At 51.7% G+C, this 13,148-nt stretch overlaps 2 protein-coding genes across 9 annotated transcripts in view; one reads left to right on the forward strand and one right to left on the reverse strand.

The window, feature by feature from the left end:
- Window positions 1-8,551, forward strand: part of ACSS2 (acyl-CoA synthetase short chain family member 2) — a 31,201-nt gene extending 22,650 nt beyond the window's left edge. The window contains exons 6-19 of one of the 2 annotated variants that reach the window (XM_043982339.1): window positions 49-124; window positions 210-324; window positions 1,025-1,063; window positions 4,379-4,516; window positions 4,617-4,787; window positions 4,982-5,115; window positions 5,382-5,514; window positions 5,586-5,642; window positions 5,834-5,914; window positions 6,171-6,279; window positions 6,492-6,560; window positions 7,167-7,343; window positions 7,483-7,557; window positions 7,705-8,551. In XM_043982339.1, coding sequence (XP_043838274.1) covers window positions 49-124; window positions 210-324; window positions 1,025-1,063; window positions 4,379-4,516; window positions 4,617-4,787; window positions 4,982-5,115; window positions 5,382-5,514; window positions 5,586-5,642; window positions 5,834-5,914; window positions 6,171-6,279; window positions 6,492-6,560; window positions 7,167-7,343; window positions 7,483-7,557; window positions 7,705-7,832 — 1,502 coding nt within the window. In that variant the 3' untranslated portion in view covers window positions 7,833-8,551. The remainder of the gene's footprint in view (window positions 1-48; window positions 125-209; window positions 325-1,024; window positions 1,064-4,378; window positions 4,517-4,616; window positions 4,788-4,981; window positions 5,116-5,381; window positions 5,515-5,585; window positions 5,643-5,833; window positions 5,915-6,170; window positions 6,280-6,491; window positions 6,561-7,166; window positions 7,344-7,482; window positions 7,558-7,704) is intronic. The other variant, XM_043982340.1, reaches the window with a different exon arrangement.
- A 436-nt stretch (window positions 8,552-8,987) lies between these two features.
- Window positions 8,988-13,148, reverse strand: part of GSS (glutathione synthetase) — a 28,504-nt gene continuing 24,343 nt past the window's right edge. For all 7 annotated transcript variants that reach the window (XM_043982348.1, XM_043982342.1, XM_043982347.1 and 4 more), the window contains 3 exons: window positions 12,544-12,625; window positions 10,876-11,065; window positions 8,988-9,396 (listed from right to left, as the gene is read on the reverse strand). In XM_043982348.1, the coding sequence (XP_043838283.1) occupies window positions 9,273-9,396; window positions 10,876-11,065; window positions 12,544-12,625 (396 nt within the window). In that variant the 3' untranslated portion in view covers window positions 8,988-9,272. The remainder of the gene's footprint in view (window positions 9,397-10,875; window positions 11,066-12,543; window positions 12,626-13,148) is intronic.

Genomic DNA, 13,148 nt, shown 5'->3' on the forward strand with positions numbered 1-13,148 from the left:
GCAATTAGGGAGGGACCTGGGAGCATATAATGCCTACTCTTCCCATAGATGCCTTCTACAGAGGAGAGAAACTAGTGAACCTGAAGGACCTTGTGGATGAGGCCCTGCACAAGTGCCAGGAGAAGTAAGTAGTCTATCCTGGGTTCCCCCTGGGCTTTCCTCAGGTCCTCCCCACCATAACACCTCACTGGGCCCCATCTGTTCTCTAGGGGCTTCCCTGTGAAGAAATGTATTGTAGTCAAGCACCTCGGCCGAGCAGAGCTGGGCATAGGCGATTCTCCTGGCCATTCCCCCCCACTGAAGAGACCATGCAAGGACCTGCAGGTAGGCCCCTCCCTCCTACATGCCCTCATTGATACCTACAACTATCACACTATTGTCATCATTACTCCCGGAGGAACTCAGGCAACAAGATGAATGTAGTCAGGAAGAATGGACAACATCCACAGCAAGGAGATAGCCTGGTCTGGGAGGCTGTGATATATATGTGTATATATGGGGGAGGTAGAACTGAAGTACCCATTTGGAACATCCAGCCACCCTGGGGTTCTAGTGGGTATGAGATCTCCTGGGGGCTGGTATCCATTCTTGGTGAGCTGTTGCCTTCTTCTGGGCAGGACTGGTCTACAAGGTTGGGGACTGACACTCTTGGCAAGGGATGCTCTGAGGTGGGTCCCTGTGATGAGCCCAGGTGTGGAGGTTAGGGGATGCCTCCAGGAAAGAGTCTTGGATAAGCACAGGCAAGCATGGTACCACCAGCTCCATCTTGAGCCTCCGGGAAAGGCTTGGAAACTTAGTTATTTATTCATCTGCTTTTGGCTGGAAAATGGTAGAGATATTTGGGCCTGCAGACCCAAGAGCTAAGTTTGGGGCATCTCTGAGGTCAGAGGGTTGCTGAGGTGGGGGACCAGTCAGAGGAGTAGCAGAGGAACCCCTGGGGGGTGGGTTGGGGTTGGGGATCTTAGTTCCATCCCTTTGTTACTTCCCTCCCTTACTCACCAGCCTCTCCATGGGCTTTTAACAGGACAAAACGAAAGAGAAACCCATGTCCAAGCGGCCCCAGGTATCCACTGTCCCAGGCACTGCTTCATTGTGCCCTTGTCTATGTGTCCATCTGCTTGGCACCTGCTTGCTCTGTTAGTGTGGACTTGAGCTGGCTTCATGGTCCCTGAGACCCCTGCTGACCTTAACCTGGTCATCAGCCACTAGGCTGTGCATCTGCTTCTAGGGCTTAACAGCTTGGCACATAGTAGGTATTTAATACCTGCTATTGGACTCTGACGATCTCTCTGGGAAGGGAGTCCTGTAATCAGCTTTAAAAAAAAGGTACAATACAGTGGGAGGAGTTAAGGAGGCCTGGGTTCTACCTTTGACAGTCTCTCATTGCTATGTGCCCTTGCACAAATATTTTCAATTCAATTTCAACTCAACAAGCACTTATCGAATGCTTGTCATGTACAGGGCTCTGAGTGAGGAGAGAAATGGAGATCCCTACCCTCCAGGAGCTTGCATTCTTCTGAACCTGTTTGCTCGTCTGCAAGATAAGGAGGTGGCCTTTAGTTACAGGAATTAGAACTTGAAAGGAAGCCAGAGGCAACCTCTTTTACAAAGGACGTCGGGAGGGGCAGTGAGCCACCCAAAACCACACCATGCTGTGGGAGGGGTGTGTGTGCCCAGTTTCTATGATCTGTGGCATCTAGACCTGTGCGAGGCAGATAGTCTTGCTGGAGAAATGGGACCAGAGCAAAGCCTGCTGGGAAGGCAGGGGTATGCATGTCCATTGGTAGCTAGAATCAAGTGCTGGATTGGATAGAGGTCACAATATAGTTCATATTTTTTTTTTTAGTGAGGCAATTAGGGTTAAGTGACTTGCCCAAGGTCACACAGCTAGTAAGTGTTAAGTGTCTGAGGCCAGATTTGTACTCCTGACTCCAGGGCCAGTGCTCTATCCACTGCGCCACCTAGCCACCCCCTTAATGGATTAATTTTTTTTTTTTGGGCGGGCAATCAGGGTTAAGTGACTTACCCAGGGTCACACAGCTAGTAAGTGTCAAGTGTCTGAGGCTGGATTTGAACTCAGGTACTCCTGAATCCAAGGCTGGTGCTTTATCCACTGCACCACCTAGCTGCCCCACAAGTTGGGGTTATTATTTTAAGGGACCTCCCTGAAGGCTCCTTTGGTAATAAGATGAGTGTCGGTAGGATAGAGAACCAGAAAACTTGGCTTGCTTTTGTTTCATATGTCTCAGAGTCCTTTCAAACTCTGGGTACTGGATTTGGCCTATTTCCTTGCAGGTGGGTCTTGGATTAGCCATTCCTGGGTACTGGCCTTGGGGTTGGCCCTCAATATACCATGGTATTCAGAGACTACCTGACCTCAGTGCAGATTAAATGAATGGCTAAATTGTGTGTGTGGAGAGGTACAGGAAGAGGGGGCAAGTAGAAGCCATGAGGAATGGGGAGTGGATGCTTATTCACTAGCTCTGGACAGTGGAGTTGCATCACTTTTCCTTCCCCCCCCCCCCCCCCCCGCCCCGGCCTTTTTAGCACAAACTCAAAGCCTTTAGATGCTCACTCAGCATATAAACTGATTTCCCCACGAGATGACATAGTTTGAAAGTAAAAGCAGATTTAGGGAGATTTTTGATAGATTGCTGGAGGACAGACATACAAGGCTGAGAACTTCATTTGTTTGGAGACATTATGGGAGGATAGCTAGTGTGAGTGACACCATCAGTGCCAGGCCTCTGGGATGACTGGGGCTGATCCATTTCCAAAGCCTGACCCTGTCAACAGAGGCCTCTGTAGGCATCCCGGCCTGGGGCTTGAGGCTTCAGATCCAGGTGCCCAGGCCCAGTGGGGCATGTGTACATGAACTCTTCCTAAGTTGCTCATGGGGAGTGGAGGGAGCTCCAGCTCCTGAGGCCCACTACCCTGAGTAGTAGCAACAAGACCACCTCTTTGCTGACTCAGGGCGAGGGCCTGGAGCCTTGGGATGCAGCAGCCGCTGCCGCAGAGCTAACCAGGCTGCCAGAGTGGCATCTGGGCTTTTGGGCACCGACTGCCTGTTGCTTCTAACGTTTGTGCATATGCATTCCTGCTTCTAAGCTGTGGACACTCATGTATCAACATGTTTGTCCATCTACACTGTGTGTGTGTGTGTGTGTGTGTGTGTGGTGAGAGTATATTACTACGGCCTTGGGAGCTGGTCCCTGGGGAGCCTGGTGGAACTTCTTGGCATGAACCACTACCCCTGAAAAGTGGTTCTGGGGTGGGGAGGTGAGGTAAAGGGGAGGCTGGGGCCGTACCCCACACTGTGACATCTTCAAGTCCCCATGACTTTATGGAGCACCTACTAGGTGCCCTGTGGCTGCTGCATTATGAGACTCTCTAGAGGGGAGGAGGAAATGCAGTGTAGCTCTTGAGCTCATCCTGGTTGGGCAGAGGTGACTTACGTGTGAAACTATATTAATGATCACAGACCAGACGATGGAATTGAGGTCTGTGGTTTAGTCTTCAGGCACTGTAGGAAATCAGAGGAGGGGAATCGGGAGCTGGGGTGATCAGCTGTTGCTTCCCAGTGGAGGGGAACTTGAAGTGAACCATGAAGCATGAACAGGTTTTGAAGGACAGGGGTGCAGTCATGGGAGAAAGTACGGGTACTAACCTTGATGGGTGGGCGTAAGGGGAAATGGGGGTTGGTCAGAAAGGGCGGAAACCAATTTGGCTGAAGTGGAGGGTTCACCAGAGAGGAAGATGAGGTTGGAGCAGGACGGTGGGGCTGGATTGTAGAGGGCATTGAATGTCAAGCAGAGGAGCTTGGATTTGAGCCCCCCAAGGAAATGGAAAGCCACCCTAGGTTCATGGGGAGGGAAAGGACATCTGGGCCTCTTTCCCCATATGCAAAATGAAGGTGCTCTTGGTGATCTCTCAGGACCTTTTGGCTCTAAATCTGAGCTTTGGGAAGAGTCATCTTGTAGTATGAGGGCCCTGGATTGTGGGGGCAGTGCCAGAAAATGGGGGAGAAAACTATGACAGCAATCCAGAGTTGATTAAGGGTCAAACGTAGCATGGTAATGGCAGAAAGGGTGGAGAAATTAGATCTGAGACACTGAAGAACCAGATAGGCCCCATGGCTGGGACCGACCACCCTCAAGGCATCTCTGGGATTTTGTGTGAGAAGCTGAATGAGGCCCATCCAGGGCTGAAGAGGGAAGTATCAGGACAGAGTCCTGACTGCATCTGTGGGACTTGCTTACCAATGCCAGCCAGACTGTGGTGCTTATGGCCACTTGAGGAGTCCAAGACCCTTTGGGAATTCCTCCAAAGCCATCCTGGACATAGTTCTTGTCCTCCCTCCCTCCTCCTGTCCCTGCAGATCCCCTGGAATCAGGGGGTTGACCTCTGGTGGCATGAGATCCTGGGGGAAGAAGGAGAAGAGTGTGAGCCGGAGTGGTGCGATGCAGAGGACCCACTCTTCATCCTTTACACCAGCGGCTCCACTGGCAAGCCCAAGGTAAGGGCCCGGCAGGGTGAGGGCTAGGGCTGAGCTTGTCAGGAGAAAGGGACTGCGACTGCGATGCGCTCTAACTTTCTGCCTCACACTCCTGCCACAGGGAGTGGTACACACAGTAGGGGGATATATGCTCTACACGGCGACTTCCTTCAAGTATGTCTTTGACTTCCATGAGGATGATGTGTTTTGGTGCACAGCAGATATCGGCTGGATCACTGGGCACTCCTATGTCACCTATGGGCCCCTGGCTAATGGGGCCACCAGTGTCCTGGTGAGACAGGGTGGGCTGTCCAGCTTGGGACAGGGGTCAGGCCCCAAGGACTCTGGGGAGTTGGGCCTGGGTGGTTTTGGAGAGGAGAGGGCTCCTGAGAGGGAGGCAGTGGTTCTGGTGGGGTAAGGGTGTTCCAGTGCATAGGCCCTGGAGATGGTTGAGGTAACACGGGGTAACATCTTGGTTGGGTACAGTTTGAGGGGATCCCCACATACCCTGATGTGAGCCGCTTGTGGAACGTTGTGGACAAGTACAAGGTGACCAAGTTCTACACAGCACCCACAGCTATCCGCCTGCTCATGAAGTTTGGGGATGAGCCCGTCACCAAGTAAGGCCCAGCCCCACATCTCACCTTTGCCTTCCTCCTTGGCACCCCTGCAGTGACCCTGAGGTGGAGGAATCAGTTCTTTGTAGAGGCTGGCCCCATCACAGACATGCAAAGTTGGGAGGCCACCTTCCTTGTTATGTACAAGTCATAGCAGCCTCCAGCCTGGGTTCGCATCTCCTGACTCCCAGGCCAGGGCTCTTTCCACTGGGTAACAGGGGAACTGGTTGGTGTCGCTGGTGCCCAAATCTTTGCTCCTGTCCTCACAGATATAGTCGGGCATCCCTGCGGGTGTTAGGGACAGTGGGTGAACCCATCAACCCGGAGGCCTGGCTATGGTACTACCGCGTGGTGGGAGCCCAGCGCTGCCCTATTGTGGACACCTTTTGGCAGACAGAGACAGTGAGTAGAAATGCCTGGGAAACTGGGGGGCCGAGAACCTGATGTCAGGACTGACCTTTGACTTCCAACAGGGTGGCCATATGCTGACCTCTCTGCCTGGTGCCACACCCATGAAGCCAGGCTCTGCGGTGAGTGAGGCCATCCTGGCCATCCCCGCCCCCCCATCTCCCAAAGGGAGGATAATGAATGAGGGGGCAGTGAGAGGTTGAGTGGTTGCCTTCATGCCTCTATGGGCCCCGAGTTCTTGGGCTTCAGTGGGAAACTGAGGATCCCCTTAGTATCCACCCCTTGCCTACACTGGATCTGCCTGTACCCCCAGACTTTCCCGTTCTTTGGCGTGGCACCGGCAATCTTGAACGAATCTGGGGAGGAGCTGGAAGGAGAAGCAGAAGGTTACCTGGTAAGGCTGCATCTGAGGCCTGGGGTGACAGGTGTAGGACAGCCATGACGTGGATGACTGAGTATACAGGAAATGGGATTTGGAAGATATTTGTGATTTATGACAGGCAGCATGGTCCTGTGGGCTGATATATGACAATGGCATGTATATGTGATTCATGAGATAGGTTACACAGTTACTATCTTATAGTAGGATGGGTAAGTTGGAGCATGTGACACTTAACAGGGATACCATATGTTCCTTCCCTACCCTTCAGGTGTTCAAGCAGCCCTGGCCTGGGATCATGCGTACAGTCTATGGGAACCATGAGCGCTTCGAGGCCACCTATTTCCGGAAGTTCCCAGGATACTATGTAACAGGGGATGGTAAGCCCTCCCACTTCCCCAGTCTCTGACCTCTTGTGGCTGTATCACCCAGAAAAGGCAGGGCTCAATCTGCCTGTGTAGAGCATCATACCTCTCTTGAGCTGCTTAGCTCCAGGACCATTTTCAACTTTCTTCCCTGGGTGTGGGTCCCTGCCTGGGGAGGGCTTCTGTGCCAAGAAAGCTATGGAGTGTGACCCTGTGTGCTTCCTCAGGTTGTCGGCGGGACGGAGATGGCTACTATTGGATCACAGGCAGGATCGATGACATGCTCAACGTGTCTGGTGAGGAATGCCAACCTGTCTCATTTGACCAATCCCTTTTCACACCATACTTCCAAACCTAGCCTCACATCTGGGACCAGATTTTAGGAGGGGTATTGACAAGTCGGAACACCCACAAGAAAATAATTGGGATAAAGAAAGAAATCATGACCGATAAACGTGGAGAAAAGCAAATTTTGAGCAGATAGCTGTCTTCAAATATCTGAAGGGCTAGGATTAGACCTGCTCTGCTTAGCCGCACTAGGCAGAACTTGTACGAGGGTAGAGGTTCAAGGGAGGCAGATTTCGGCTAAGCTCAGGGAAAAACTTCTGAAACCGAGAACTACTCAAGTGGAGCTGGACTGCCTTAGGAGCAAGTGGGGGCGTCCAAACAGAGGCAGGATGACCATTCATTGGGGATGTCAGGCCTGGGAAGGAGCTTGGATCAGATGCCTTCTGAGGTCCTCCTCCAACTCTGAGATTTAAGCAGCCTTGGACAATCACCTGTGGCCTTTATTCGGTGATCTTGTGGATGGCAAATACAGGATCAGTGTGAGGAGCCAAGGTTCTTTTCTCTGAGGCCTGGAGCAAGACTAGCTACCTTCTCACAATGCCCATCCTTGCCAGGTCACCTGCTGAGTACAGCAGAAGTGGAGTCAGCACTGGTGGAGCACAAGGCCATTGCCGAGGCAGCTGTGGTCAGCCACCCCCACCCCGTAAAGGGAGAGTGTCTCTATTGCTTTGTCACTCTCCGGGAAGGCCATACCTTCACCCCTACCCTCACTGAGGAGCTCAAGAAGCAGGGTAAGCATCCCTCTGGCCCACTGGGGACCAAGGGTATGGGCTTTGGTTCAGCAAAAGCAGGACCATCTCCCCATAAAAACCTCTTTGAGTACTGGTGCCTAGCACAAATTCTCAGTAAAGGTTTGTTGCTTGATTACAGTTAGAGAAAAAATCAGCCCTATTGCCACCCCGGATTACATCCAGAATGCACCTGGCTTGCCCAAAACACGCTCAGGTAGGCCTGCATCCTCATTCCTGTGGGTAGGCTGAGGTTGACCAATAGCAGTGGGAGCTGGACTCGGGTCCAGCTAGATCTGGGGAGGGGGACAGTCAAGGAAAGGGAGGCCGGGGTAACTAACCGCAGTCTGGTCATGCAACACAGGGAAGATCATGAGGCGGGTACTGAGGAAGATTGCACAGAATGACCATGACCTGGGGGATACATCCACCGTGGCTGACCAGTCTGTCATCAGCCATCTTTTCAATCACCGCTGCCAGACAGTCCTATGAACCAAGGTTCCACCTACAGCTCCTTCTCCAGACATCCCTGCTTGACTCTCCAAAGCTGTGTTCAACTTGCCACCCCTTGCCAACCATCACCCAGGAGTACTAACAGGAGATGTAGCTTGTACCCTCAGGGCCAGAAGATGTGGGGCAGGGCCTTTCTGTCCCTCACAGCCCAGGCTCAGCCCCTTCCTCTAGGCCTCCCCAGGAAGTGAGGCCTCTGCCAGTCAGGTGATGAGGGGTTGGGGGTGGGGAAGGGAGCTGCAGTCCTGGAAATGAAGGCAGGCACTTGGTCCACGTTCAGCTGGACTGGGTCACAGACCCTTCCCCAGAAGCACCAGCCACTTACCTCAGCACTTATCTTAGATCTCTCTAGAAATCACTCCTTATTGACAGCCTGCAAAAGGCCATTTAAAGAAAAACAAAAGCAAAATCCTGCTTCCTTTACTGGTGGAGGCATCAGGAGAGGGGAAGAATGCCCACAGATTCCTATTTGCTTCACCACTTGGAAGGACTGCACCTCCTCTATTTTCTTGGGCCCCATTGATGTTTTCTCCTGGAAGAACAAAACTCAAGGCCCCACGATGGCCAGGTCAGGGAAAGTGAGGGGCTGTTGCTGCCATTTGTGCTGGTCTCAGATTTCTTTCCTGCCTCCATCCCACTGTCATTGGGGCTAAAGAATCCCTCAAGCCCTGTGGTTGTAGGAATAAAGTCTCTAAAATGGAGGAAATGGACATTCTTTCTTTGAGACCTATTCACCACACACCAGTGCTTTAGAGGGTCTGTGAACCTGGATGGGAAAAAATAATTACATCTTGGTTTCACAAATTTTTGTTGTTCAGTCATTTCAGTTGTGTCTGACTCTCTCATGACCCCATTTGGGGTTTTCTTGGCAAAGATACTGGAATGGTTTGCCATTTCCTTCTCCAGCTACTTTTACCAAAAAGGCTAAGAACCCTTGCCTTTAGTCTATATGAAGTGCTCTTGGTAGGCCTTGGCCATGACAGAAAGGCTGTAAGTTGAGGGTTGATCCTCTCGAGTGGAAGAATGTTGGCTGTGTGTGACCATTCTTCTCAGGCTCATATGGAAGCGAGAAAATGTCTGCTTTGTGCTTGGGTTGGACAGAACTGTGCATGAACAATAGTAAACCAGGAACACAGCTTTAATCAATGCATCTTTATTTGAGGGGTGCGGAGCTAGTCCACAGGCAGAGGGGAGGGCGAGGGCAGGCCTCTGATCCCACGGGGTTTCAAGGGCCTAAGGCTCAGGGAAAAAAAACAGTTTCCTGCTGCTTTTCTGGCCATCTGAAGGCAATCTAGGCTGAGAGGGAGGGGAAGTCTGAAGAAAGGGGGGGAGAATCCAAGGTCATTTACTTAACCAGGCCTGCCCCACACCTGCATCCACACAGGGGTCAGGGGCCCTGTGACCAAGGTTTCTACCAGCCCTTCACACTGGATAGGGGTTGTCTAGGACAGCGACCCCAGCAGCCACCCCACCATCTGCATGTTTCGTGGATTTGGTACGGAGAAGGTGACCCACATGCTTGTTCATCAGCAGCGTCTTCCCTTGCCTGCAAACAGAGAGGAAGAAATACTTATTGGCAGGAAACCAACAGGCCTAGGCAGAGGGGTGGGGGAGTGTGTGTGCTGGGGAAGGGGCAAAGGAGGAAGAGTCTCACTCCAGAGGAGTGACATGAAAGGCTTTTAGTAAAGACCAGCCCTGACTCTAACTCAGGTGCCTTTCTTTCATCACCAGCTCCCTCCTTGTGGCCCCCTCTCCACCTGAGAACCTTTCCTCCTCATGTTTTCCTAAAAGCACTGATGCCACTCATCAAGTGCTCTCCTACTCCCCCTCCTCAGCTCACATCACTCAGAAGACTTCTGCCACTTCCTGTTCCTTTACCCCTGGCCACCTCACACCAAGAGGTGGCCCTTGTTCCAAGCGATCCCCATTCCGTCCCATCTTCCCCAGAGGATTATGCCCTCCATCAATCTCTACTTACCCACTTACCTTCAACCTCTCTTTGTTTGCTAGATGCTCCCCTACTGCTGGCAAACATACCCTTGTCTTCCAACCACAACAAACCTTCACTAGTCATTGCGCCACATCTCTTCTCCCTTTTGTGGCTAAACTTGAGAAGGCCATCTCTACTTCTCTTGCTTTCTTTAGCTCTGTACATTCTAGCTTCTGATCTCAAACTGCTCTCTCCAAATTAAGAGATCATTAAATGCCAAACCCTTTTTCCAAGCCTCATCCTTCTTGACCTCTCTGCAGCCTTGGACACTGCTGACAGCCTGTTTTCTAGGTTTGTGACACCACTCCATGCTGGTTCTCTCACTGCTCCTGTCTCCTCTGCTGGGTTTTTGTCCCAGTCCCACCCTCACTAATGATGGCTATCTTCTAGTGGCCTCTCCTAGACCCTCTTCTCCTCTCCCTCTATATACTATTTCACTTGACGCCATCAGCTCCCATGGAGTCAATCATATTCTCAGCTCTTAACCTCTTTCTTGATCTCCAACTGCCTAATAGCCGTGTCATGCAGACATCTTGAGACATCTCAGTATGCTTTCCCCCAATTTCTCCCCCTTTCTGAGCACCGCCATCCTCCCATCCACCCAGGCTCTCACTTCCCATATCCAATCTAGCCAAAATTCCATCTTTTTATGAGAAGCCTTTACTGTTCCCCATTCTCACTATTTATTGCCTCCAATCATCTTGTATACCGCTTGTTTCTACTCAGCTGTTTTCATGCTATCTCCCTCCTGTGAGCACCTTGAGAGCTGAGAGTCTCTCACCCCCCACCCCCTTTCTTTGTAACCTCAGTGCCATGCACATTGTAGAAGCCCAATAAATATTGACTGACTGAAATGTGGACTAATTGAAAGTCAGTCAATGGCTGACTTTCTGTAGGGGCAGACCAAGGAGTTCCCCCAGGTCCTGAGACCCACTGTCCCTTTTATCCCCTCACACCACCCCTACCCACCTGGTGGCCTGACTCCCGACTGAAAGTAGGTTCCAATTCTTGTCTTAAGCCTTCACACTGGCTCACCTGACATAAACACCAAAGATGCCCAGCTCTGAAATGCACTGGCTCACACGTGCAGGGATCCCAGCTTGCAAGAGACAGTTCCCAAAGGGCTCAGGCTCAATTTTCTCCATGAGAATATAGGAAGCCCTCTTCTCACTGGTTTTCAGCTGCTCTAGGGTTCGTGCCATCTCCTCCCCATACAGGTTGTTTCCTGAAACAGACCACCCCAAAGGCTCCATGAGGGCTTCAGGCCCTAGCAGTTGCAAGGGGCCAAGCTGATCCAGTTTTGAGCAAGCTCAGCTCCTAGCTGTGTGCTTAGCTCACTGGGGCTTTGCGGCCTATTAGGTCAGTCCAAGAAGGCTATCCTAATGGCTGTCAGTAGGACCAGGAATGATGATGGGAGCTAGTTTCCTAGTTTACAGAGAGAGCAAGAGATGGAATGAGAAAGACCCTTCAAGAGGCCTTTGCAGAAACACTCCTGGTGAGCTCAGTGTATCCTGGGGCAGCTCTTTCCAGTGCTAAACAGTTCAAATGTCTTAGCATCCTATAACTTCCACCATCCTCTAGGACAATTTCTCACCTGACAAACCTTCACATATTTGAATACAGTGATCACATTCCCCCTAAGTCTTTTTCAGGTATAAAACCAACCAATCTATTCCCCTTCATGTAAGTGGATGGAATGATGGAACTGGAGTCAATAGATTCGGGATTCAAATTCTACCTCTGACAAACTCTGACAACTCTCTCATCTGTAGTGTGGAGGGTGCCGGAGGTTGTGCCCTGATAGTAAGGCTCTGATGAGAGGCTCCAATGACGTGTGGGCACGGAAAATGCTTTGCAAACTTTAAAATGCTCAATATACTCTACTACTTCTCCTCCTCCTCCTATGGGGCCTCCAGTTCCTTTAACATTCAGATCACCTTCCCCGGCCACGGACCTAGTCTGTCAATGTCCTTCAAATATGGCCCCTAGCGCTGGAGTTGGTACTAATTAAAGCACCTGGATGGAGGCCTGACACCCCTGAACACAGTGCATCTGTTCATGAAGTCAAAGGTCACCAATCACTGGTGGCTGTTTGCACATGCTGGGTTTGTGGTTCTCCATTTACCTAAAGAAGCAGAGAGGACCTTGCAGGCATGTACAAAATCATCCCGTGCATGGGCAGGGCAGACAGGGGCTTGTCCCCTGGCACTGGGAGATCCCATAAATACTCAAAAGAAGTAAGTGTAGGATGAGTACAAGTGAACTGAAATCCTGAGGAACTCATTCCCCCAAGAGACAGTCTAGGCTGCAGGTATAAACAGGCTCAAGCAGTGTTGAAATTAATCCCTAAATGGCAGACACATAAGGGGTTCTATTAAGATAGGGTAATTAGATTGTTGGGGTAATTCAAATTCAGGTGGCAACAGGAAGGAGAATGCCACCCTGCCCCTGGGCTAGAGGCACAATTCTGGTTCCTGGCAGCCAGGGAAAGCCTCCATCTTCTGGGAACACATGTCTGAAGGTGCCAGCAGGAAGGAGGAAACAAGGCCCTAGGATCTGGTGAGAGGATGGAACCCCTGAGGCATGGTGTGGGGGCACTGCTGGGGAAGGGGGAGGCTGTCAGTACTGCTTAAGGCCTAAGAGGTCCCACTGTCTACTTCCCTCGCTGGACATCCTAGAGAAAGAGGGCCACCGGCCACCTACCTCCACCCTCCCTTTGGGGCTTCAGGACAAATCGGTCTGGGGCAGCGATGGCCTCCATGATAGCACGGTCACCTTCTTCACCCTGGCATGAGGCAATGGACCCATCACTGGCATCACTGGTGTATGGCTCTAACGTGGGGGTGGGGGCCTGGCCAACACTAAGCCAAATACTAAACAGGGCTGGGAGAAGAGCCCGGAGCAGATACTGGCACCGGGCCACCCGAGGACTGAGTGGTCAGGAATGGAGGACAGTCAGAGCCAGCTCCTTGGGCCAGCTCGGGGCTGCCCCTCGTTCCTCCTGAGACGAAGCAACAAATGAGCTTCATGAGGGCGGCCCCTCCTCTCCTGGCACCAGCACTGGCAGGGGCCACTGCTCTATGCAATGGGCACAGAAATAGCAACAGCTGCAGAAATTCACCATCTTCACCGAAAGGGTGACCCTGCCTTGGCCCAGACCCCCTCACAGCCTGAGACTGACCATGGCCACACCTCCCAAGCTCCTTCTCACAGAGTGCTGATGTCTGTCCCACCAAGAGGTTCATTTAGCCCTTCCCTCCTCACAAATCGGGTCTGACCCTGACTAGGGGTCCCCCTCTCTCTACCAA

This window comes from Dromiciops gliroides, chromosome 2 (assembly GCF_019393635.1).
Source record: "Dromiciops gliroides isolate mDroGli1 chromosome 2, mDroGli1.pri, whole genome shotgun sequence".
NCBI classification, from domain to species: Eukaryota; Metazoa; Chordata; class Mammalia; order Microbiotheria; family Microbiotheriidae; genus Dromiciops; species Dromiciops gliroides.